General features: G+C 39.9%; 1 protein-coding gene and 1 long non-coding RNA gene across 5 annotated transcripts in view; both read left to right on the top strand.

The window, feature by feature from the left end:
• Window positions 1-26,719, top strand: part of atrn (attractin) — a 129,381-nt gene that overhangs the window by 36,608 nt on the left and 66,054 nt on the right. For all 4 annotated transcript variants that reach the window (XM_040042310.1, XM_040042309.1, XM_040042311.1 and 1 more), the window contains exons 14-24: window positions 1,078-1,216; window positions 2,361-2,542; window positions 4,453-4,672; window positions 5,148-5,336; window positions 7,455-7,700; window positions 8,233-8,370; window positions 10,867-10,960; window positions 11,985-12,037; window positions 14,771-14,865; window positions 16,138-16,216; window positions 16,781-16,938. In XM_040042310.1, the coding sequence (XP_039898244.1) occupies window positions 1,078-1,216; window positions 2,361-2,542; window positions 4,453-4,672; window positions 5,148-5,336; window positions 7,455-7,700; window positions 8,233-8,370; window positions 10,867-10,960; window positions 11,985-12,037; window positions 14,771-14,865; window positions 16,138-16,216; window positions 16,781-16,938 (1,593 nt within the window). The remainder of the gene's footprint in view (window positions 1-1,077; window positions 1,217-2,360; window positions 2,543-4,452; window positions 4,673-5,147; window positions 5,337-7,454; window positions 7,701-8,232; window positions 8,371-10,866; window positions 10,961-11,984; window positions 12,038-14,770; window positions 14,866-16,137; window positions 16,217-16,780; window positions 16,939-26,719) is intronic.
• LOC120740193 lies at window positions 8,377-10,637 on the top strand. Its single transcript, XR_005697333.1, has 2 exons — window positions 8,377-9,143; window positions 9,453-10,637. It is a non-coding gene; the product is annotated as an uncharacterized LOC120740193 (long non-coding RNA).

The raw sequence follows: 26,719 nt of genomic DNA, 5'->3' as shown, positions 1-26,719 counted from the left end.
GTCATCAGATCTCAGTCCAATGGAACATCTTTGGAGTGAGGTGGAACAAGAGGTTCACAGCAGCTGTGTGATGCTGCCACTGTCAATATGGAATTAAGGCACTTAGTTCAACCCAGCACTAGCGGAGCCCAAAAATGTGTTTTCATCAAATAGTGATGCTGATCTGTGCTGCGGTGGTATCTCAGCTTCTACAAGTAAAAACGTTTCATCCGTTCTTTCATTGTATGATTACCACAATGTATTTATTCATAATAAGAAGGTCAACATTAATATTTTCTTCCTTTTTATTGAAGCAGGTATGTCGAGTAATGGTTTTTACAGTTTGTCGTGAGTCCATATTTATAAACATAATATAATGTGTTTCATTAGCGACCCGAGCAGTAAGATGTAGGCTAATTTAAAGGTTTATATAACATGTAAGTGGATTGTTTTATGTAAGTAATGTGGGGGGAAGAAAGAAGAAACGTTTCTAAGATAAAATTCTTGTTTAATAAGAAAAAAGGACTCGGGCTTTCTGTGCAAGCAAATATACTATTACTAAAATAATCAGCCATGTCTACTAAATGGATAGACTTGAGCAGAATTCAGTGCTTTGTGTGACAACTAATGAAACATTTTCATGTTTGCTGGATCTGGTTTGTCAATCTATGATCAGATTACTCCTCTGTTAGCCGCCGGCAGACTCGCACAGTTCAAATGTCTCTTTCAGCACTCTTATCTGCACAATATGTGAGAAATGAGTCTCAATATCTCTGACTTCAGTTATTTAATAATCGAATATTTAAATTCAAATAGCTGTGTTGTAGGAAAAAGAAGACTTTGATATTTTCTTTTTTTCTTTTTTTTTCAGCGCATCCGAAGTTTAAATCTTTTTGAACGAATTTGAAAAGATCTGTCTGGTCCTCATATATCTGTTCCCCTTTATTCTGCGTGACTAATAAAAAATGTTTCCTTTTTTTGGTTTTGTTGTTTTTGTTTCATCTGAATGAATATCATTTACGCATCATGAAATGTAATTGTTTTGCAGTTTAGAGTCCAAAGTGTTGATGTCTGTTGTTTTCGGGTTTCTTTTCTCAGGGGGCCATAGCCGAGTATGAAGTTTGCCCCAAGGACAACCCGTCGTACGTGTGCAACAAGAAAACAAGCTGCAAGAGCTGTGCTGTGGACCAAAACTGTCAGTGGGATTCTCGCAACCAAGAGTGCATCTCGCTGCCAGGTAACAGGGATGCTTGGAAGAAATAAAGCAGTTTTAATTTGAAAAGATTACGACAACACACACACACACACACACACACACACACACACACACACACACACACACACACACACACACACACACACACACACACACAGGCAAAAGGCAACACGAATCATACTTAGTTTCTGAAACCTAGAGGTGCAAAACTGATAACAGAAGTTAAATAGTCAAATATTGATATACAGCACAGATAAGCAGGAAGTGCTGAACCGATATTCACCAATTTTATCTCTCTAGTTATCAAACCGAAGTTAACTGTTGATTTATCAGGTCTGTCAGAAGGAAAGTCACTCCTACGCATGTTTCTCTACAATTTTTTTTTATTCATTTATTTTTTTTTGCGAGAAACTAAATAGATTTACGTAATTACTTCTGAAATCTCCATCCATCCATTCTCTTCGCTGGAGCCTATCCCAGCTGTTTTAGGGCGAGAGCCAGGGTACACCCTGAACAGGTCGCCAGTCTGTCACAGGGCTGACACACAGAGGCAGACAACCATTCAATTTAGAGTTACCTATGAATCCCCACTAACAGAAAGACCCTGGCCTGATGCTGGAATTGAACTTCTTTCTGAGAGGCAACAGTGCTAACCACCGAGCCACCGTGCTGCCCCCTCTGAAATCTATTAAAAATAATTAGCCACATGCTACACAGTGATGAAAGCTCTGTTTTGGTGAATGACAGAAGTATAGACTAAAAATATTACAGTCAACTGAAACTAAACTGGAAATTAAAACATTTTTAACTAAAAAAAAAAAAAAAAAAAAAAACTAGATTTGTGAAGAAAAATTACAAATTTTACAAAATCAGTTGTGAACTTGGAAAACGAACAAAGAATAGAATTAAAAACACGGCAGAAATATTCCTGGTTTTAGTTTACAAGTTACCCGATGAGGCATTGACGGACGTGTTTGAAACTTTGCATGTCTACAAGATGGAGACAACTGCTTTTTAAAAAGTTCTGTATTTTATTATAATACCTGTACTGCTTCTGACATACATAAACTGAAGGTGACCAGTTTTTCCAGTGGATATACAGTCAGCTTGCATATTAGCCTACAAGGTGTGTCAGAAGTATTGACGTCTACTCTCTCCGCTGCAGAGAACGTGTGTGGTGAAAGCTGGCACCTGGTGGGCAACTCTTGTCTGAAATTCATCACGACCAAGGACTCGTACGATAACGCCAAGCTGACCTGCAGGAACCACAACGCCGTCCTGGCCTCTCTGACCACACAAAAGAAGGTGGACTTTGTCCTGAAGGAGCTGCAGATAATGAGCGTGGTGGTAAGGAGAAGGGGGCGATTGGAGGGGGAAGTAGCCAGGATATTAATTATCGGATTAGAGAAAATGTGATATTCTCCTTGGGGAAATTGGGTCATCAGACTAGCAGAGAGAAAGATACCGATAAGACTTGAGATGCGCTGAGAGTGCTGGAGATAAAAATGGATAATTACAGCAAAAAGATCAAATCAGGCAAAGACTGAAGAATGATACACTACTTAGACAACTAATGATGTCGTCTACAAAGAGCATCTTCCTTGATATACAGTCTTGTTGAAATAAGCGGATGTGGACACATTAGAAGACTAAATCAATAACAGTTACACACGGGTTCAAAAGACCAGCACATCTGAAGTCCACTGTAAAAAAGATTTTTATTTCTCATGTTTTTCTCTGATTGATGAGCATAAATGGACTCTTGTGCCCTTTCTCTAGTTTTTGCCCTTGGCTGTCTTTTCAGTAGCTTTTGAAATCTTCTCTTTTCCTTCTTAATCTGAATGAGCTCTGGTTGGATTCTGTGTGCGCGCGCGCGTGTGTGATTTTTGAACCATTAAGCGTGAAACAAATCTCCCATTAACAGATCTCTTCCTCAGAGCTCAGACATCTCTTACTCGCTCCATTAGAGCACATGCACAAAAATCTATCCCTGCGATCAATCAACCATCGCAAGCTGCCGTCTTTATTCTGTTCACGTATCCGCAGATATGGACGGAGGATGGACGGACGCACTGTTGGGTATCGTGTTGTAAAGTCTGAATTCAGCTTTTAAGTTGGTTGGGGTTAAACTTCCTTAGGTTTGTAAAAATTTGTGCATCTTACCAAGTTAAGCAGAAGATTTAACAGAAGTTTTATCTTCTCCAATAGTAGAATTATCTGATTTTTTTCCCCCTTATTTTGAAATGTTTGACATGAAATGATTTTATTACATTTTGCATATTAAACCATTAAGAAATCAATCAGTTCATTCATAAATAGATGAGAAGAAGATGTGTAGATAATACAAAAAGTATTTTGTAATATCAGGAAAGTCCCTACAAAAAAAAGAAAAGAGAAAAGAAAAGAAAGTTACATAGCTCTTTGTAGTTTCTGATTACATACCAAATGCAAATACTGCCTCCTTTAACTTAGGCCACCCATGCAAAAAAAGCGATCCTGCAAAGTGCCTTGCAGCCACCACACGGCAAATCTAATGCTGAAGCTAAATAAGACAAAAGGGGTCTAAATCACAAAGTCAGGCTGGAATTAAAGAAGTGTCTTTCATCCATTCTAATGAAATCGTGTAGATTTCCCCTGCTGGTCTAAATTTGTTCTGGTGGTTGCTTTTCGGTAATCTTTGTGCTTAAGGGTAGAGAATAATGGAAGCTTAACCGCTCTGGAATAACATTGGTTTTCAATGATACGGGCGCAGATATTTGAGAACAGGCTCCCTTGTTGTATTGATGGTGTACATCCAGTTCAGTAGTTCCAACGGTTTCCAGGCAGGTTTAATCAATCCGAGAAATGGCGATTGTATTCGATCTCAAAGGTACAGTTATCCCTCTCATGCCTGCGAGAGAGAGAAAAGTCTTTTTGTTTGCTACTATTGCAATATTAAAACCATTGATTAGAGATGACTTGGATAACGGAGCTTCTCAAGTCAACTGAGGTAAAGCTGCCTTTATTGCCACTGCGCCTGGTGCAGTGTGTTGCACGTCAGAATGAATGAAAAGCTGCACTGACATTTTCTCTTTGTGTTGTAGTAAAAACATGCTTTTTGGAATTGATTTAGGTAAACTGATTTAATCTTCAGCATAAGTGTAACTGACGCTTAAGTTTGAGATGTTTTCCAGAAAAATCTGGCAGCAATCTGTTACCAAATTCGATCAGAGCAAAGAGCCATCGTGTGAAATCCGCCTTTGGTTTGGTGTTTACAGTACAAGGCCACTGTGACGCCGTGGGTAGGGCTCAGGAAAATCAACGTGTCCTACTGGTGCTGGGAGGACATGTCGCCGTTCACCAACACCACCCTGCAATGGCTGCCGGGTGAGCCAAGCGACGCCGGGTTTTGCGGCTACCTGGCCGAGCCGGCAGCCACCGGACTGAAAGCTCAAACCTGCATAAGCCCGGTGAATGGCAGCCTGTGCGAACGACCAGGTGAGCTCACTATGTTTATATTTTAAAGTCTGTTAATGCACATGTATTTTTACATAACAGAAAAAAGAAGTTGCATGCATGAGTAATGCCATGCCTAAGAACTAGCTGAAGAGAAAGGGTTTTTTCCTCTGTAACCTTTCTGTCCGTTCTTGTTGAGGCTGCACAAGTAGATTGTCATGCCTGATGCTCATTTTTGTTGCAGATGCCTCATGTCTGCCTGATGAGGCTGTCATTAGGCTGATACTGGGTACACAAAAGGCAGATGGAGGCCTAAATGGATTTGTGAATAGCTATGAGGCTCATTATACCTCTTGCTGTAACAATGACACCTTTTAAAATTCACTTGTGTTCATTTCTCACCCTTTAAAATGAGCTTAAGAGACTTATAGCTGCTGCTTTATAATGCCCTGGAGTTCAGCAGAGGCTGATGCCCCACAGAGGCATCTGTGCTAAAAGAGTTTGTTGCATTTTACAGCCAACCACAGTGCCAAGCAGTGCCGGACACCCTGCGCCATGAGAACCACCTGCAGCGAATGCACCAGCAGCAGCAGCTCAGAGTGCATGTGGTGCAGCAACATGAAGCAGTGCGTCGACTCCAACGCCTATGTAGCCTCCTTCCCCTTTGGCCAGTGTATGGAGTGGTATACCATGAACACTTGTCCACGTAAGAGATCATTTTCCCGTTATTGCAATTCGATTTTATTTCATCTGCCTACATGTTATAAAAGTATAGCTCCTCAATAGTTTCACTGTTCCTCCCTTTTTTGCCCAAGGACTTTTGGCAAGCAGTACAGCCTTGGCCTGAGGGTCATTTCATGACCAAACAATCAAGATGAGAAACCAACTAACCACATTAAAGTGGGATTGAGGCTAAAACCAAGTTTTAAAACCTTTAGCCGTTTAATGTAGCCCTTCACAGTTTAAATTCTTAATCTCCTTTTAGTAATACTTTATTTAACAGAGTTATTTCTTAGAATGAAATATGTAATGAATTGAATTTCAAGGGGAGTAAAAGAGTTTCATTTAATTGCTCCACTTAATGACTAATTTATGTTTTAGTCAGAGCACAGCATGTTGGTGAACATGAGGAACAAAAAAATTAGTGAAATTTTCGGGTGGTTATTGAGCGTGCCATATGGGTGCAAATTGCCTGGTGTTTCCCATATTTCCTGTCTGATTTGACAGATTTATTATTATTTTTTAATCAGTCATAAAATCATAAAGTGGCAAACAAATAATCTTAAGACAAAAGAAATGGTTCAATGCGTAGATGAGTTAGAAGAAGAGAGTGTAACGTTTTAAAGACTTTGCTTATTTCCTTATTTATCACTGCTGGGGGGGGAGTGACTCTAAATGTAGGGAACAGTAAAATTGGGCACCCTTACCGTCGTCTTTGCTGCTGCTAAATGTTTTGGATTCTTTTTTGGAGTCCGATCAGCGGTGCTGATTCTCGATCTCTGCGTCTCTCATTTAAAATCCCATTGATTGCACGTAAAATGTTTACTTTTAAGAGTTGCCAGCTCATGCTGGCTGCCCAGTCATTCTCCTACTTGCTTTGAACAAATTGCAGCTGCTGCCATAGCAAAAACACTCTAGAAGAAGAGCCCGACACTTGAAACCGTTGCAGCATTTCATTTAAAGCTCTGAAGCTGCAAGCAGCTACATGTATAACTACCAGTCACGATTCATTAGTTGCAATTTAAGAAACGAGGAAAACTTGGCGAAAAATAAAGCATAAATCTGAAATCTGTGTATGTAGTACTGTAGCTGCAGTTAATATACTCAATCATTCAAGCATATGCTGCTCTGGAGATCTTCACCAAATTTACAAAAAAGGCTTGTTGATTATTGGTCTGTAGAGTAGAGCAACTTTGGACTGCTAAATGGGGGGGTTAACCTCCATTTAGCCGAACAAATAAAATTGTAGCCCTCCACTGAATGGCGATGGGGATCGATAATCTGGTTTGATAGTTTGAAACCTGGTACTTTTTGGATTTCGTCTTTGCAGCAGAGAACAATTTTCTTTTATGAAACCTAGCAGGTGAATCAAGTTATTATAGCCATCGATGGATGAACTGCTCATGGGGCGAGAGATGGAAATTAAAGGCACACATTCATGGGTCTTGAATTGTCTTTATGTGGTAATTGTGCCATGTTGACTGATGATGATTAGATGTTAAATGGTTATCCAGCTTATAGATAATTTGGAAAGGAAGAGAGTTTCAAAAGCTAAGTGGAAATTAAGCCAGATTTTTTTTTTTTTTTTTGAATAGAACACACATTCAGTTTTTCTGAAGAAACTGTTTGACATTTTTTGACAGCCACGTTCTTGCCGGGCTATAGATGTGAAGATCAATCCAGCTGTCCACTTTGAAGCTAAAAGCAAAGAGGCTAGCTTTGATTTAAAGAGTGAAATCCGGTGAAACCAGCTGGCACGACCCTGCTAAAGGTCGAGAGCTAACATGATGTAACCTGTAATGTGTGAGGAGATTATATTATAGCCATTTCCCTCCAGTTCCAGTGTCTTAGCTTTATTTTAAGCTAACTCAAAAATGATCACGCTATCGCTTGCTTCTACTGACTAGTGTTTTATTCTCATATAAGCACAATTTTCTGAGTATGTCGGGAATTCAGAGCTCGGATTGTTGAAATACTGATGGCTTTGTTTGTACCTTCCAACACAGAATCATTTTTAAAAGCCGTTTTTATTTTTTACAGTCAAAGAATTCAGAAATATAAATACCTTTTTAATCACCTGGTGCTGTGTTGTGTTTCACTTCAGCGGAGAACTGTTCTGGATACAGAACGTGCGGGCAGTGTCTGGATCAGCCGGGCTGCGGTTGGTGCACTGACCCCAGTAACACGGGCAAAGGTCAGTGCATCGAGGGTTCCTACCGCGGGCCCTTCCAGACCTCTGTCCCGGCCCCTTCCACCCTTCCTGGTCTGCCCGCCAATCCTCAGCCAGCCCTCAACGCCAGCATGTGCCCGAGCGAATCAAAGTACAACTGGTCCTTCATTCACTGCCCAGGTAGGAACGTAATCTATTAGTTATGTGACATGAGTTTTTAAATGACATTCATGCAAATTAATTTCACACACACATGTTGTGGGGATTACAAAAATGGTTGTCTGTTAAATCTGCGTTGTAACAAAAACCTAAATGTGAATTTATCAGACAATAGGCATCCAAAGAAAGTATGTGTTTATGTTGCATTTTGGGAAAATGTGTTTCTGTATTGTCACTTTGGTTTATAATTGTTCCTCATTATGTGGTACAGACAGGCGGACTTGCATTTGAAGGAAATACTCACTTAGCTTAATAACTATAGTGATCTTCTCATCTAAAATGATTGAAATGCTGCTTTAAAGAGACTTCTGGCTCCTCTGATGCCTCTTATGACACACTCGAGCACTGGACAACAAACAGCGTTTTTTTGTTTTTTTACCTAAATTTCTCTGCTCAGAATAATTACTCATTCCTTCATGTCCTGTCTTTATCGTACCCCCCTCTCGTCTCGGGGTGTGATGTTTATGCAGTATGTTTGTTTACTCTTTTGCAGCTTGTCAGTGTAATGGTCACAGCCAGTGTGTCAACGAAAGCATCTGTGAGAAGTGCGAGGACCTGACAACTGGCCGACACTGCGAGAGCTGCATCTCCGGCTTCTACGGAGATCCGACCAACGGGGGCAGCTGCCAGCGTGAGTATCCGTGGGCCGTTCGGCGCGACGTTAAATCAGACATGTCGGTATTTCGGCACGAGGCTTCATTTAACTTGTCAGTATTTTACAGTCCATTTTTATGTCAGCCGTTTTCCTGATTCCTCGCTGCACCGTAAAGCCTTCCCAGGGATATTAAAGATTTACTCCTTTACAGCTAATGCTGACAGTCAGTCAGTCGGACAACAAATCAATTGTCTATTCCTTCGACAGGTTAATTTAGATTACCGGTATATTACAGCCACAGTGTATGTTGTGTGATTTTTACTTTTTATGCCTCCCTCTGGTATGTACATATATTTATTAAGTTCTGCGTCTGTGACAGTCAATCAATAACCTGTCCTGTCTCCATTCAGCATCGCTATCTTGTCAGCGTGCCCCCTCGGGGACATTAAAGGCATGCTTTACTTCACAGCTAATTGGTTTCACTCGAGGCATTATGTGGACAAGGAAAAAGTACAGTCAGTGCCTCAAAATGGAGATTATTATCAAATAATCAAGATGACACGTGTGACTAAATGATGATAAATCATAAGGTGGCTCTTTTCTTCCAAGTCCCCCACTGTTAGCAGACTTGTATGTATTTCACAGCTGTTTCTACCAAAGGGGTGAGTCATTTTAAGAATGATAAATGAGGATGAATTAATATAAAGGATGATGCGCATTAATGTTTGTGCAGGCACCTTAAAATGGGTCTTTTAAAAATCACCAAGCCTAATAGACGTTTCACACGTGTTCACATACAAGACGGTTCTGTCTTGGGAGATGGAAAGTTGTTCTTCTCCTGGAGAGTGCTGCCTCGTTGCGATGTGATGGGCCAGATTGCCACGACTGCTGGTGTGCCCGTGTAGTTAACATAGTTTCAGAGGATGAGGCCTTTTTTTTTTGAGTCTCTAGGTGCAGCGGCCTCATGGGAATCTTTGAGCTTTTCAGTTAGATTTCAAATCCTGGACTCACGTGCTTCGTACACCTTCCGAACACAATCCGATGATAGTGGTGGGAAAAACCGTTGCGTAGCCACCGTTGCAAATTATTGGCCACAAGCTAGCTTAAAACGATGTAAGAATTAGATGTTAAGCTTTAAACAGCATGGGGAAGCTGAGAGGTGGTGCTGTGCAATGCTTTATTTTTTAAAGCACAGATGTTAGAGTTGCACATACATGTATGTTCATGTATGGCTTCACCACCTTACTTTGGTGTATGGCAGACCAAGGGTCACATAAATAAATTCAAAAAACCGACAGTAATTCTGGCCTCTGGCTCTAATGCAAGTACTGTTTGGGCAACAACACATAAAGCAAAATCTATACTTCCTGGTGCAAAAACAGTCTAAAGGTAAAAACTATATCCGAAATCTTTGCTGATTCCCATCCATTTGTCCAGGTTTGACCTGTAAAGGGCCTGTTCTGGCTCGTGGGACACATGTTTGACAACCCGGGTTTAAATGAACTAAATAATGTGCTGGATGCTGTTTGTGCAGAATATTTTTATATGCACTGACAGTAATAATTCATCTGGAATGATTGTTATCAGAGATATGTTAAACATTCAGTCATATTGTAAAAAAACCAACTGTAGAACTCATAACTGTGTTTAATAGATAAAATAAGAGCTTTTTCACTTGCGCAATATTATGAGAACTCAAAGGTGTGTAGCCTTAAGAAAACCACTTCTCTGTGATATTAATCTGGTTCAGTTTGCCAGTAAGCTTGAAGACTGGACACTAGAGCAATGGAAAAGATCATGCAGTCATTTGTATTATTGTAGTGTCTTTGCCTTGCAATATAAAGCTCCTTGAGGTGACTGTTGTGATTTAGCAATATATAAATTGAATTGAATTAAATTGACCTTTTCCATAGTGGTTTGTACATCAGGGTAAGAAGTGAAGCAGATGAGGTGAAGCACCCCTCATGCCTCATGCTCACAACCTGTGGGGACGGTGTTATTATGCAGGGTCAGCTGGACCACCTGGATATACTGCACGATGGATTCTTTTTTTTTTTTCATCCAAGATATCACGGACATATTCCAAGATGACAATGTCAGAATTCATCATCCTCACATTGTTTGGTTCAGAGAGCATGAGACATTGTCACACATGGATTAGCCAGCACAGAGCGCAGACTTTAACCCCACTGAGAATCTTTGGGATGTACATGAGAAGACTTAATGCAGCAGAGGCGGTCCAATGAAATATTAGCGTCGCACTTTGAATCCTCATCCTGACCACCAAGCTGGAAGTGACAAGAGAAGAAACAGAGCTTCACTATTATCACGCAGGGCAAAATGATTTAATACAGGAAGAGGCCATTAATGGAGTCTGTAGGTCTTGTAGGTTATGAATGTGCTGAATCAAGTTAATCAGTCATTAGATTGTTTATATATGTGTAATATATTCACTCTACTGTGCAAGTCTTGTGTGTGGTTGATGCAATGATAAGTAAAATAATTTATTTATCTATTTATTTATTTTTTCAGCCTGCAAGTGCAATGGCCACGCAAGCATGTGCAACCCTAACAATGGCAAGTGCTTCTGTACCACCAAGGGTATCAAAGGAGACAGATGCCACCTGTGAGTTTCACATTTCATGATGCTCGCCTGTCTCTCTGTCCTCTTTTTCACTCATGCGATGTCTGAAGTCTTTACTGTAATATTTTGCACCCCTAGAATTCAGATTGCTTGTGGGGTACCGTAGGCTTTATTTTCTAGTTTGTCTCTGTGCAGCAGATCCATTATGTGTTACATCCAGAGAATCTGACAGCACAGTAGTGGTACTGGTCTATAGAAAACCCTCAAATAGCCTTTTTTAACTTTTTCTAGGAATTTTTTCTTGAAGATGGTCCTTTGTGATAGTACGGGCTTGTAGTTTAGCACTTTGGGGATCAAAGCTGGTAACTGGTCAATCACAGGCATCAAGGCTTCGGCAATCTGTGTACCGTGAAAACAACATTCAGTGACGAGTAAAAATGTGAATTCCTTTTAATGATTTAGTCAACTTCTCCAAAAATTAACAGCATACATGTATTTGTCAGTTGTTGAGCTAACCCAAGAACGAGCCTGTCAAACCACCAGCAGATTGAGAAATGGGTTTCCAGTAATCAACAACCTTTATGTGCAAAATTGCTGAACCACATGAACTTCAGTGGTTTTTTTTCCTCCCCTGAAATGTTATTTTCCAGACCTGTAAAGCCACATGTTGAGATTTCAAAATGAGAAACTCTAACCATGGCACAGCGCAGCAGCAGCTGTTCATTAGCGCTTGCAGCTATATTTTTAGTACTTGTCTTAACCCTGGACTTCATTATCAGAAGGTTTTCCATTTAAAAAGTTGAGATAAGGTTTCACAAATGATTGGTCATCAGTATGAAAATGAGGCCTTTTTTCGCCTTATTAAATTTCTTTAAAGATTTCGTAGGCACACGTTTCCTGTGAATTCCCATCACGCTCACTCGGTCTCCTTTTAATCTTTTTTTTTTTTTTATTCTTTTACACTGTGGTGTTACTTCCTGACTGAAGGTTAACACTTCTCTTCCCTCTTTCCTTTCTTTCTGACTTTTCTACCATCCCTGTTCATCTTTCCCTCGCCTCTCTTCAGGTGTGAAGTCGAGAACCGCTACCAAGGCAACCCCCTCAAAGGAACATGCTATTGTAAGTGGAATTACAATTACTAACGTCAGTAAAGGGGTTTGTGTGTGCGTGCGTGTGCGGTGTCACATTAAGAGAGCACTATGAGGTCTGAATCTCTTCCTTGTTCATGTCAGTGGCAAGACAGCAACACGGCTCCTAAATCAAAGCAGTTTGATGTTTAAAAAATAACATCCAGAGCCAGAGCTGCTCTTTTAACCCTTTAAAACCGGTCAGAGCGGGCACGCTCCGTTTTGCGTAACTATTTTTAAATCCCGGTAGCACTGCAACCACGTAAGCTAGCGCAATAATTTTTTTTGCATATGAAACCGGAGGAGTTGTACTTGCATCTTATGCCATCAGCTTGTCCTCGGTCACGGTTTCCTTCCACATACAGGTTTGCAAAAAACTGCATAAAAAGCGCTTGCAGGAACAAAAACATAATATTCCAGAAACTCGCTTTGCCGATCCGATCAGCTGTTCGTAACACTTCCTACGTCCATCAGCGTGAACTATCGCATGTCCGCCGTGACCTGCCCGAAACCGGAAGTGACGTCATTTTCGCGGAAATGTAGTTTTTTACCATCAAGGCCTCATGAGCTTATACTGATGTTTTTAAAAGTTATGTTTGACTTTATGACTTTCTGTGTCGTTTCTGGGATGCTTAGGACTCAAATTGCACTGCTGGAAATAGTTTATTTTGATGCATATGCTGCTTTTTTTGCAAATTTGCAGTATAATATTTATTTTCGTTTTTCCTGCAGTGTATAGAAATTGGTGTATTTCAAAAATAAAACTATGAAGACACTCAAAATAAATTTCCTGTGGTGGGAAACTAATTTGTGCAACTTTTTTGTATTTACAGTTTTGAGCCTCTTAAATTTCTCTAACTAGAAATATATGTTAAAAAAACAAAAACGATTTTCAATTTTTTTTGTAGTTCATTGCACTTTTTTGCAATTTCTGTAATTACTATGCACTTAATGCATGCATATTATTAAAATTTAGGCTGTAATGGTTGTATTGATGTATAGCAACTTGAAATGCTCCAAAAAATGGCTCTACAACATGTAAAAATATAATATAAGCTCTGGCGGACTTGGTTCTATGGTAGGTCTTAAAGGGTTAAACAAGTCGCAGGTGGAAAGAATTGAAAGTGAGACGCAGATGAAATTGCCAAAAAAAATGCAGGTAAGCTTATAAAGGACCGTCTTGCTCTTTTTCCACCTGTGATAAGTCATTTTGCAGACAGATTGCAGTACAGCGGTCCTGCCATTTTTAATCTCATTATCTGATGATTATGGAGGCCAAAGTGATGTCACGTTTGTCTAATCATCAGTACTTTCTAACCCAAACAAGCTATAAATCATGTTGGACTGTATAGTGTTAAATTTTCACACTGATGGAGGAACTAGGTCATCCATTGTGCTGCTTTAAAAAAAAAAAAAAAGTATTTATGTTTTTATTACCCTGTATTCTGCTAAGGTGTGAAAATGTTTCTAAGGCATAAATGAGCAGGAACATTAAGTGTTATCCATATTTACCCTGAATTAATTGGATAAATAATTGGATAGTTTGTTAAAAATCAATCAACTATAAATTCATTCCTCATCAGATTATTAATCTATAATGGAATTTAACAGCTAGTGTTCAGACACAGCTTATTTTTGGTAGCAGCTGTTGCTATTTGTGGTTGTAGCAAACGCCCCCGTCATCCAAACACACTGCAACTTTAATAAAGAAGTCGGGCAGTAATTTGTAATTGGGAATTTTCAATCAGCCCGTGAGCCACGGTGATCTGATTTTCTGCTTCGCACAATATGAGTCTACGTCCCCTCTGTGTTCGTTCGGTTACCTTGCTGGGAGCTTAGAGGCGTACTGCCAGTGACTGCCAGCTCACCGTGGCTGCTCCTTCTTGTCCCATTACTCCCTGTAATATTTCAAAACGACCTGCTGTCAAAAAAATGCCAGCAGGGACTGTTGTTTTGTATGTGCGTTCGTGGGGAACAGTAGTGGCAAGCTGCATTTCCTGTTACTACCTAATAATAAAAATAAACTCATGTCTGCCGGTTAAATTCCTTTTAATGTGAAGTTGAAGCAGTTGGGAATGTTTTCTGTACATTAGACGTTAATTACATTAGTGCTTTTTAATGACAGCACCATGTACTATTATTCAAATATCTATAAAGCTTTTGATCAGTGTTACCCTTGCTGTATGGAGAGGAAACAAACTAACTAAGAAATAAAACCCTCCAATTTTTCCAAGTACGTGATCCAGCTGTTTAAATTGATTTTTGACTGAAGTTGAACTTTTTGTTTGACTTTGGAAATTATTTGAGAGGGGATTGTTTTATGTTTACTTATTTTCGAGATTTGGCCCCATCTAAATCGCTTTTATCCAGATTATTTGAGTGGAACTGTAACTGCAGAATAACCCCTGGCGTCTGAATGCGTCCGTCTCCCCTGTTTTGAACTTCAGTGTTTTGTTGCGCTGTCCTGAAAGTGACCTTCAGCTGTAATTTACCGCTAGCTGACACGCTGTCATGTAACCCGTCCTCTGTCCTGACCTTCATCACAGAGCACGCTCCAAAATCTTCAGGTCTCGAATCGAATGTTTGAAACTGGGAAAGAATGGGAGTAATTGTCTGAAACCATGTTCTTGTGTGACTTTCAAACTAGACTGATTGAGTTGTTCTTCTGCTTCTTTTTGTAATCCCCACCACATTCCTCCCACGCTGGCTCACTGGCTTCAAACAGACACGCTCCTCATCGACTACCAGTTCACCTTCAGCCTGTCGCAGGAAGACGACCGCTACTACACGGCCATCAACTTTGTGGCCACACCTGAGGAGGTATGTGTCTAACAGTGAGCACCCCACCGCCACAGCAGCTGTCACTTCTGTGAGGATTAGAAAGTTTACAGTTGTTGTCGAACAAATAGGCTCACTTCTTTGTCATTTTAGGGATAACTTAGATGGTAGTTCAGTAGTTTACATGCACACCGATTGTACTGGACAGGCAGGAAGCACGGTGACGCCAAAACTAACTTCAAAATAAAATAAGAATCAGTATTTAATAATCACTCAACAAACTGAGTCGACTGGTTTACTATGTTCCCTGCAGGAAAGTTTCCTCGCTGATAAGCTGGTGATCAGAGCGAAGAGTAATGTGGCCACTCATCAGAGAGTCAGTCACACAGATGTTTTTACAGCAAACAAAAGCTTGTCCGGTCGTGTTTACCTGGCTGCAGCATCTGGGGCCAAAATTGAAACATAAGCATCTGATTAAATGTTCCAGATGGTATTTTTCCCCTGACAAAGCTTCTACTAAAGATTTACAAATGCACAATCGGCTACAGGGGAAGCTCAACTCTTACAGCAAATCACAACATATTTCGATTTATATTTAGCAAATCCAGGAAACTTGTGGTGAAGTTGAATTTTTAGCTGTTTGAGTTGTTCCGCAGTTATTTAGTAAATCAGAAACCAAAAGATCGTTTACAAAATATAGAATCGAGCAGACGATTTCAAATTCAAGACGAAGCGATGATAACATCTGTGACGCACATGTGTAACAATAAATAGTGAAGACATCTGGATTTCTCGCCGTCTAGCTTCAGCCGGCTTCGCTGAAGCTGTTGAAATGTTAATTGTTGCCTTTTTTTCTTTAATAAATAATTGATTCATGAACGCCGGCTTTCAGTTAGTGAGTAAACATCAATTACATCTCAGCTTACATCTGTTTGACATTATTTGAGCTTCACTTACAGTGAATGTGATACATACAGTGTTCAGCTGCGGTGCTTATTCAAACATTTGATTTGTTAATTCGGCCTCCCATTAGCTCTGCAAATTTGCTCTGGTCTGCAATACAGTAAGTGCTTGTGCAGCTACAAAGTGATACCGGAGGAGTGAACAAAGTCGCTGCTCTGCAGTTACAGTAAAACGTAAGGGCTTTCCTGGTCTGTGTGTTACGAGCAGTTTGTTTTTCGTTTACTCTGGTGGTTGCAGTAAAAAACTGACTCGCCCATCTTCACTGAATCGCGGTTCGACCGCTATGGGGCACGTGGGGAAAATGACACCAGTAAACTGATGATGATGACTTGTCCGTGTTTCTGTCCTCAGCCAAACCGAGATCTAGACATGTTCATAAATGCCTCCAAGAACTTCAATCTGAATGTAACCTGGGCCACCAGCTTCACCGGTAAGTCTCAACAAAGCCCCTTATTAGTGCTGCTCAACGAATTAGTCAATGAGCTAATGATTGGCCAGTGATTGAAATATGCACTCAAGTGTTTAAATTAAGGCTTAAAATGATAAATATTACTGATTTTCTCAGACAAAGAAAGTGAAGATGACTGGTTTTATATTCATGTAATAACAAGTTAATAACAAGGGTTTTGTCACCATGTTCACAGCTGTTTAAAAATGATATGAAAAGTCACCTGTCTTTCCATTGTAGTAGTTTCTGCACCAGGAGATTTACAAATGTGAAGTAATGCAGATATTTCACATTTGTTGTGTCAATAAAATTCCACCAGACACTGGAGCAGAAATGAGAAATTCTCCTTTTCTTTTTGTCTTGTTTTGTTTTTTCTTTTTTTTTTAAATAATTTCCTCCATCATCTATAACTTTTGTATGATTTGACATTTTTGTCCTGTCTTCCCTTTCCCCTTTCTTCTCCTCTTTTCTTTATCATCCTGTTATTTCTATTTTCTGTATTCCTATCTTCTCCCTCCATCTCTGTCCCTTGTTTGTGTCACCCAGCGGGCACCCAGGCCGGAGAGGAGATCCCCATCGTCTCTCGGAGCAACATTAAAGAGTTCAAAGAAAGCTTTTCCAATGAGAACTTTGATTTCCGAAACAGCCCCAACATTACTTTCTTCGTCTACGTCAGTAACTTCACGTGGCCCATCAAGATCCAAGTAAGCAACTCGTATGCTAAACGATAACTGATCCGTTTTTGTTACCATACATATTTGTAAAGCAGGCAGGTAAAGACAGGCTCACTACAGATTAATGCAATACTAAAATTCTGAATCAATTTGTAACTCTATATTTATGATAAAGCTCCACTGTGAGCAATACATTTACATAAAAACTGACATGTATTGATGACTCAAATGCCAAAGAAGCGTGATCGATTGTCAGTTTATGGAGTGCTCTTATCTGGGCACATTTACTTCTGCCAGACAGAGTAAGTCATTCATGTGACATCTAAGAATCAGCATTCATTCACTGGTTTGATGAAAGTGAAAAGAATGTTAGATATGAATTTAAAAGTGTTAAAATGAGAAGCTTGGTGTATGACAAAGTGTGGGAAGTAGAATTAATGATGGCCGGAAACCTTAAACGTGACAGGTAGAGAAGGTTGCTTTGTTTCTGTGTCACATATATGAAAAAGGGGACGAGTTTACCAAATGTAGCTTTAAGCCAAATTCACTGGTATTTTGTAAATATAATAATAATAAACGTGAATTTGCTGTGCAATTGTGTAACTTCATTAGCAGCGTCCTCCTGAAATGCGCCAACAACATTGAAAGTAACATCCTCCTCTCTGCCCCTTAACGCTCTTTTGGTCGCTATGGTAACGTGTGAATATTTCTTTCAAAATAAGACACAACTGCAATATGAGTTAACCAAGTTAACCAAGTTAACGATAAAACCCCAGAAACCATAAATTTCACACCCGAGCCTAGACTCTCGTGGCCCAGTGCTAAATGACTCGGCCCGGGGGTTGGGGACCGCTGACGTAGCGGATCAATACAGGGCGTCCATGACCCTGTTGGGGACACTCCCATAGGGCTTAAATCCGGGGCTCTCCACCTGTTGCTCTTAGAACTGAAGAAGCTTCTCGGATAAGAGGTGAAACGTCTTTAAGACACTTAAATAAGTCCAGAGGCTTTTCTTTCCAAGCTCCTTAGACAACTCTGAGATAAGCAGTAACCGCAATGCTAAAACAACATACAAACATGACACTTTAAAAGCCAAAGACACCTTTATAGAGTTGTAATTTATGTGTTAGCTGTGTGTTGTAGTGGTTACTGCAGGGTTTTTTTGTTTTTTTTTACTTTTAGAACAATTATCTATGTCAATTTGAAATTTCCTCTGTCAGCAGGACAGAGGACAGTTTGCCGACTTTGTTCCAGGCCTCTGAATTATGAAAATTAAACCAGCTTGGTTTGACTGTACAGACAAAACAGCAGTGCTGTTTAATTTTTGCTCGTTTTTGTTATTGTGCAGCATGTAATGGAGCTGCGATGTTTTTTCAGAAAGTAAGCCTTTTCTTTTCACCTGAAATGAGTTCTTATTGGCTTTATTGCTGACATAGTTAGCAAAATGGTAATCAATACAACACTTTACGTCTCAGTACTCAGTGGCTTTGATTCAAGCAACACTGTAACACAGACTCGGCCCTGATTAAAATGCAGCTGTACTCAGTTGCCTTATGCTTAACGACTGTGTTGAGTTTGAAACGCCTCATACAGCTTTGTATCGACATCCTTACACGTGTAGTTGTCACTGATGTAGGATGTGGCTTGTTTTCTGTGTAGATTCGTAGAGTTCTAATAAAGCATTTCAGGAAATTGCATCTGAAAATGTGCCGTGTGTACATGGGTGTTTGTGCAGGGTGGTATAAACTCCTGCACCAATACAACCTGTTGGTGTAATAAATGAATGTTCTGCCAGGACTGCGCGCTGCTGGAGGGGGAGAGGCACTCTGGGCCTGGCTTCCTGTGCCCGACTGTGTGCCTCTCCAAACAGTTCTGGGAATGATTTTCAGTGGTTGCCCCCCTTGCAAGCTTCTTCCCCCACCTCTCGCCCTCCTCCTGTAGGGGAGGAAAAAAATAAAATCCTGCCTCCATCTACCAAATCCTGCCTTGTGAAGGCTTTTAGTTCTTTCAGCTTTAGAACACCCAAACTGCTGCCAACCAGCCTCAGGAGGTGCAGCTCCACAGCAGAGCAGAGAGCTTAGCTGACTTAGCTCCCCCCACACCCCACTCGGCCTCTTTAGGTCCACCTCACCTTCTGCCTTCCTGGGTGGGATCATGTAGAAGATCACCCCTATTTTGAAACTAAAACACAGGTCTGTTGCTATGTTTTTTGGGTTTCTTGCCCCCTACTTTGCACTCGTGGAGTTTTATCTTCGTCAGCGAGGTAACAATTTCTGTTTTTTTTTTTTGTTTTTTTTAAACCACTTCTTCTGACTAATAGTTCTTGATTTTTCCTTTGCCTTTTCTCGCTCTCCTCGCATTCAGCGGTCTGCTGCAGTGTGACACTTGGATACGTGAGCGCGCTTGTGTGTGGAACCGTAGGCGGCAGGTCCTCCGGTGTTGGCAGGCAGAGATCGGCATGCTGGAAAATGGTTCATAAACAGCAACTTAGAAAGAGCAAGGGCAAAGTGGAATGTTAAGTTGAAACACATGCTGCATTCAGAGTGCGCGAAGCTAAGCTCTCTCTCTCTGAGCTATACAGGGCTCTCTGTCTTTCTCTTGCTCCCTCTCTTCACACGCCACCTCAAGGTTGCTTCTGTTTGCTTTCACAGGGTTGGAAGTGGCGCTCTAACAGCAGGCGCATCATTTTGAAGGGAATTTGTTTTTTGCTCATTTTACCTTCGCTCCACTTTGTCCGAACACACTGAGTTCAAGCTTTTTGGAATTATTACACATTTCTTCACATCAGGTCAAAAACTTCTAAAAGCCCTGAATTGGATTACAGGACACACCCTGTTGTAATTAGTCTCATTTACCAAATGAGATCTTTCCCAGTGGTCGGAGTGAATTCCGTGATGAGTTCATCAACCGTCGAGCTGCTCGGATCATCAAAGCAGAATCAATTGCAGGGAGATTAGTAAGCCCGGAGTTCTCACACACCTCTTTTCTCCCTTTTTTCCTGATGAAGAATAGATCAGATTTTAATGATGTTTGTAATGAAACACAAATCCCAGACTAATTACATTAAAGACCTGTGATCTCCTGTTCCGTGCCTTAGTGAACATGTCATGATATGGTAGAGATTACAACGGCCTGCAATTTAATACCCCGCCGTGGAGTAGCAGCATCTGTAGCTATCAGCTGACTGCTGCTCTGCATATCTGTACGGACCCGTGTAGCGTTTATCTGGGCCATGCCTCGCTGCCTGGTGGGTGTGTCTTGATAGCGATCGCAGAGAGGTTGGAAAACAGAAGCAGTGGTTTTTGCAGTGACTGATACAACATAAAATTATTGCTGTATAAAAACTAAAGGAAAATGAAAACTTAAGGTACCATGCACATTAATATAGTGGTTATATATGAAAGTATTCTACCTTTAAAAAAATCTACATGTTTAACACCTTAATCTGAGATGCACTAAGATAACAGGAGTAAGTACTTTCCTTAGGAATACCACTTACAGAAATTCATAATTGCGTCACCTTGCAGTAATTGCATAACTCATTTCTAGTTTGTAAAGCAGGTAATTTAGTCTTAATTTAGATTTAAAGACTAATCGTTAGATTCTTTCTTCCTTTAAGTTCCTCCTGGTGTGATCGGAGGTGTGGCTCTGTGTTTCTCTTTAAAATATGCCCAATGTTTTTGAACATATTCCTGTTCAGCTCAGAAGCTTTACTTCTTTTAAAAATCTGTCATTTTGGCAGTATGCTGGAGATTATCGTGCCAAATGTTCATGTGACTTGGAGTCATCTTTTAGGCTTTTTACTTTTTTAGCTTTCCCTTTTTTTAAATCACATTGTTGTTGCCTCGACTTTCCATTTTGGTGTCTGTTTATCAGTTTAGTCATTCTAAAGGATCGTGCTTGTTCATAAAATGGCAGTACTCCTTTGTTTTGGCTCAGAAACATTTTAAAACATTTGACACTGAAGTAAGTTTGCACAGATTTTACTTACAGATTTTGTTGTTTACTGTACATTTGAAAATCAGCCAGCTACTCATCATTTTCCAGCTAATCTAACTTGCTCAATACAGCAAAGTACAACTGTTTACTGACCTTTGAGGCTTCACTTTGACTGTGCTGTTTTGAGAAAAATGTAAATTTTTCTGCAGTGTATGGCTACAGTGACAGAGCTGCCATGCTGAGGTTTAGCAGGTATAGTGTTGTTTTGTTGATGACTGTTCTTTTTGTGGTGTTGTTTTTGCCCCTGTATCAGGATTAAATCTGTCTGAGTTTGATGGGAGTATTATTACTTTTCCAAGTATTTGGTCACAAACACAAAGCGCTGGACTCTTGATTGTTCCTCAGAAGATGTCAGATTCATTAGATGGTTAAGTCATTTCACACCAAAAAACGGAAAGAGAGAAAACCCTCCAGTACTGTTACAGCAACAGTCCAGAGTTCACCAACATCATCATACATCATTTGTATACACCAGGGTTGTCAAACATAAGGCCCTGGGGCCAGAATCGGCCCAGCAAAGACTCCGATGTGGCCCACTTTGACCCCCATCTTTGGAAAATGTGACAACACCTATTTCCATTCATACTACACCAAATTAAGTAATAGATGAACAACAGTTAAAACTAGAGATGGACCGATCCGATATTACGTATCTGTATCGGTCCGATACTGACCTAAATTACTGGATCGGATATCGGAGAGAAATAAAAAATGTAATCAGATCCATTAAATATCACAAAAGCACCTCACAAAACTTGCGACATGGCGTAACTCGGCTCATAACCGTAGCACGTCGGAGCAGTATGCATCACGTGATAGAGCAGCTGTGGCGTGCAAGACTGTCAGCGGTCTGGAGCCTCGCTACCAAACCGGCATTTTATCTCGGAGAAAGTTATCTAACAACAGCTTGATAATCTGTTGTTAGAATTTATTTAATTTTACTTTGTACACCAGGATCTTTTTCTCTGTTGAAGAAAGATGTTGAATCTATTTAATTATTCTTGAAAAATAATTTATTTCTGTGCATTTTTTTTCCACCCTGCATCAAATTAAAGTTGATTACGTCGATTAAGCATCATGAGGTGGAGCGTGTTTTTTTTTTTTTTTTTTTTTTTTTTTTTTTTTTTCCTGGGAGTTTGCAACCCTATTAGTTAGGTTGCTTACTCTTTAAAATAGCAGAATAGGGAGGATAGACTAGGTTTAAGTTTATTAGATTGATCAGTATTGCTGAACTATGAAATAGTTTGGGTGCAGTGTATTTTTTTTTTTTTTTTTTTTTTTTTACACACACAGGTATAACAGAATAGCTTTAGTGTTGTTGTTTATTTAAACTTGAGTATGAACTTATACTAAATGCAGCAAGATATTAAAAATGCCATCTCTAGTTAAAACAGTGAAAAAACAGGAACTTTCTTATCTCCTGTCAATTTCTGTCTTTGAGGAGTTTTTGGTGAATTAATGTAAATTACTCTCCTGTGTTTGTAATTTCTACCATAAACTTTTCTGCAATTTTCTACATTTATTATTTCTTTCATTTACTACACAACATTCGTGTAAGTTTGACGATCTGATCGACCGCTTGTCACAATCAGCAGCTGGTTTGTTTTCAGATGTAGTTCACAGCAGCACGACAGAATCCAAAGTTCTACACAGTCCAGCACATTTAAAATGACTTTTCTCTCAGACCCCTTCCTTTATAGCAGAACCTGTTGAGCAGGCATCCCTCGCAATGATAACGACACTTTCCTTCAAAACTCCAATATACTTCAAGCAGCTGTCAGAATCCATTAAGGCAGAATATTTCCAATCCTAATGCCCAGCGGCAGGCTGACAGACCCTGCTGTGAGATCCTTTACAACCCCTAAAGATTCACCCTCTGCTGGGCACATAACTAGAGCGTCGCCCAGGCCGCCTGCTGCCACCTTCAGCCTGCCTGTCACTGACAGAGAACCGCACATTGCTGACACTTGAGATTAGCCGCTACAATAACTGTTATCGCACATCTTCCCAGTGCCACAGCCTCCTCACACTGTTCAAAATTGAGTCGAAGCACTAATGGCATGGAGTTATGTCGCTGCTTTTTCTTGTGCTGGACAAATTGGCGTTGTTTTTGATGGGGTGGGGGCAGAGAATTATGAATCTCTAATCAACGAAAAAGAAAAAAAATACGACGGCTTTGTTAGGACGTTGTCATAAGGCATGCTGGGTTTCAGTGCCCCGACCGACAGGGCTTCTTTGATAATTCTATGCTTCGCTCTTTAAAGAATTCCTGCAATTCGCAGGTTCATAAGCTCTCCGGTGCGTTTTCTCTCAGCCTTTCATTTTTACCCCCACTTTACATTCATGAGGACGAGGAAGTAAAATATTTCCTCCAAACATTTTTCTCTTAATTGCAAATAACCTAATTGGCTTCTTTAAAAATGGAATAATTTCCTGAAATGTCTCCGCAGGGTTTTTATTGAAGATGCATGGATGAATTTTAAGCCTAAGAGTTTGACAATGCTGCATTGTGTAATGTCAAAATCACATATATTACACTGCAGTAAGTTAAACATAGTCTTGTACTTTTAGTTAAAATGAGGCGTTCATGTGTCCTGCCAAAGATTGGCAAACATTTTAATGAACAGACAAACAGCATATTCAAACATTTGGTCTCTTAGTTTGGAATCAGAACGATGCCACCTTGAAACGAAAGCGAAAAAAATATTGAAACTGAAAATAAATGAACTGAAAAATCTTGTATTGAAACTGGAAAAAAAAAATGATAGTGAAAGACAATTAATTGAAACTGTAATTGTTTTGTTTTCGCTTACAATTATTATTATTATTATTATTTTTTTCCTCAGTTTCAATCTGCTGGCACTGTTTTAGCGTCGGGGGGCCCGCATGTATTTGCATACATTATAGAGGCCACTAGTGCTGACCAAGCTGCCATCTATCTCTCTTCCCGTCTTTCAATGGCTGCTTCAATTTCAGCTTGACCCTCCAAACCAATGGCGGAGCGGGGGGGGGGGGGCTTACTGGGCTTAAGCCCGGGTTGTTTTTTCAGATGCCCGGGGTCTTTTGGAGTGTAATTTTTTTCATAGTTAGATGCCTGGCTGACAACTGTATAAAACAAAAAACTACTCACAATATTTGAAGCACATAGTGCACACTGTGGGAATTTACGACTGTGCGTAAATCCCCCCTAATATTGGTAATATTGGTATGATCCGAGCTCAGACACTAAGCGGGGCGGGGCAGCTGCTGCCTGCGAGTGCGCTGTTAGAGAAACGGAGCTAGGCAGACAGAGGAGAACTGAAGTTCGACCAGGTACCAAAGCAAATCATTCGTACTGTACAAATAATGTAAATATGACGGTGTATCACGAAAGATTGATATCAAACTGATCAGTTGACCCATATTACGTTACTTGCTCTTCAGGTGAATCAACAAATGGCGAAATGAAAAGTGGAACAACAACAATGCTGTTTCTTTAGAGAGTCTTAGCTTACATGTGTGTTTATTTCATATTTTCAGTTGTTTCCCTCCATGGCTAAAAATAAATCTGTTTCAGTAATGCACTGATATACAAGAATGGACATAAGGGGCTTCTTTCAAAGAAAAAACTCTGGTAGTATTTTCTATATTATGCTTTGTACGTTGTTCAGTATATTTCTATGCAAAACAAGAGGAATTTCAATACACAGCAGTATATTCACAGTTTAAACCAGATATTTACATACACTTTATGGAAAACAAGAACATTTTTTTACTGTACAACATCATTAGAGTAAACTTGTTTTGTTTTAGATAACTAAATATTGAAATATCTTTTGAATTAGTTAAATGTCAGAATAAAGAGAGACAGAGCTTCTATTTTTATAACTTTGATCAAATTTAGGAGTACATGTACACGAAGTTTATTGTGCATTAATAAGAAAACTCCGGACGATTCCAGTCTGAGCTTAAGAAGCTTCTGATAGGTTAGTAGAGTCCATGTGAGTAAATTGGTGGCACAGCTGTGGATGCATATAAGGCAAAACACAGAGCCTGTTTCTTTGACATGGGAAAATCAAGAGATGTCAACCAAAACACCAGGAGAAGAATTGTGGAGCTCCATAAGTGTGGCTCAGTTTGAATAATTTGGTGCCATTTGCAATTAAGAAATACAGACAGTTTCTCTCTTTACTCCTAAAGTTAACAAATATGTTTTTTATATTTATCAATCTAAAACAATAAACATTTTAATTGTAACATCAAATCAGACTAAAAGTGTTTGTGTTTTGATCTGAAGAGTTTGTAAATATCTGGTTTCAACTGTATATTTGATGATTGTCAGCACAGAGAGGGAGAGAGAACAAGAGCAGGTGAGACAGACATGTTAGTCAAATGGTTGTTTACCAGAAGTATCACCGTATCATAGGTACTCATGTATCTCGTACCTAGTGTTTCTTTTTAGGTTTGTTATTTTTCAAGTTATATATTTATTAAGTTTTGCAGGCTTGTTTGAACAACAAGGCTAAATAATTATATAAACTTTTCTCAATCTAAATAGTGGACTTTGGTAGAATTAAAAAATAGGTGTAGTGCAGGTCTATGATGATTTTTAGTGATACTATCATCTAGTTCTGATTCTGGTTCTGTCTTGGTTAAGTCCTCAGTAGTCCTGATTTTGAACTGTTGTAGTCCTGTTTTAATTCTGGATCAGTTCTGGGTCTGGTTAAATTGGGGTTTAGTCCTCGTGTCTTGATGCAGCCCTGACCTTGTTCTGCCTTGCTGCTTAATTAAAAAAACTAGTTTAAAGTGTCCTGCATATGATATATATTTTTCCCTATATGAAGTCATTCTTTTTTGAACAAAACTCAAAACAGAGCCTATTAATCTTTCAGTCATTTCTACCCCCCCCCCCCCCAAAAAAAAGAAAAAAAAATCCCACATGCATACTACCCTTTAGGGCTAAGCCCCAGGTGTTTCAAATGTCCCACTGGACTGGATGTTAGTTTAGTTTTTTTTTTTTTTAGCTACATCTGGTGAACTTGTGGTAAAATGCTGGTGTTAGCCTATTCGTCGTAGCAAGCTAGCCTGAAGCTAATATTTGCTAAATTTAGGCACACCCGTGTCTCTTTAGGAGTTGGAGGCCGGTGTTTTAGGAGTGGCACAAGATCTCATCAACAGGCAGTGTTGGGCAGTAACGTAATACATGCACCGGCGTTACATATTTAAAATACAAAATATGAGTAAATGTATCTGTTACAGTTACCGTTCAATAGGTGATATTGAGAATACAGTTAGTTGAAATAAGTGGATTACATGGCGGTATTTTCCTGTTTCATATGTTAGGCTATGGTCTCTCTATTTTTGGTAATTCCACGCCAGTGGAAACCCAAACAAAGCGCGCAGTAAGAGCCTCTAAAAATTATTATACAAAAATGATTTAATATGAAGGCAACAGGCAGAGTGTTACAGGCATCGCCCTAAACAATGTAGCATCATGGGCAGTGTAGTCCGTGCTGCAGGGAGAATGGACTGCCATACCTGTGATGTGTCTGTGAGCGAGGAGGGAGAGAAAGGAAAAGTACGAGCTGTCACGGGGCAGAAACGGGAGCTGGAAGCATGTAAATATAATAATAACCACTGCAGCCAAAAAGAGTGCCTGACGAGCCCAGCTGTAAGTAAGCTGTTAAGACTCGACTGTACACAGTGTTCGTGTTTTCCTCCGAAACAATAAGCTCTGTTGGAGCAGCCTTTCAACGCCTCTCTCTGTCTCTAGCTAGCAAAGTCGACCCAGACAACAAAGTAAAGCTAGTTTTCAGCTACGAGCCCAACACGA

This window comes from Simochromis diagramma, unplaced genomic scaffold, assembly GCF_900408965.1.
Source record: "Simochromis diagramma unplaced genomic scaffold, fSimDia1.1 OVJJ01000304.1, whole genome shotgun sequence".
NCBI classification, from domain to species: domain Eukaryota; kingdom Metazoa; phylum Chordata; class Actinopteri; order Cichliformes; family Cichlidae; genus Simochromis; species Simochromis diagramma.
Note: the sequence above shows the minus strand (reverse complement) of the source record. Positions and strands in the feature narration are given on the sequence as shown.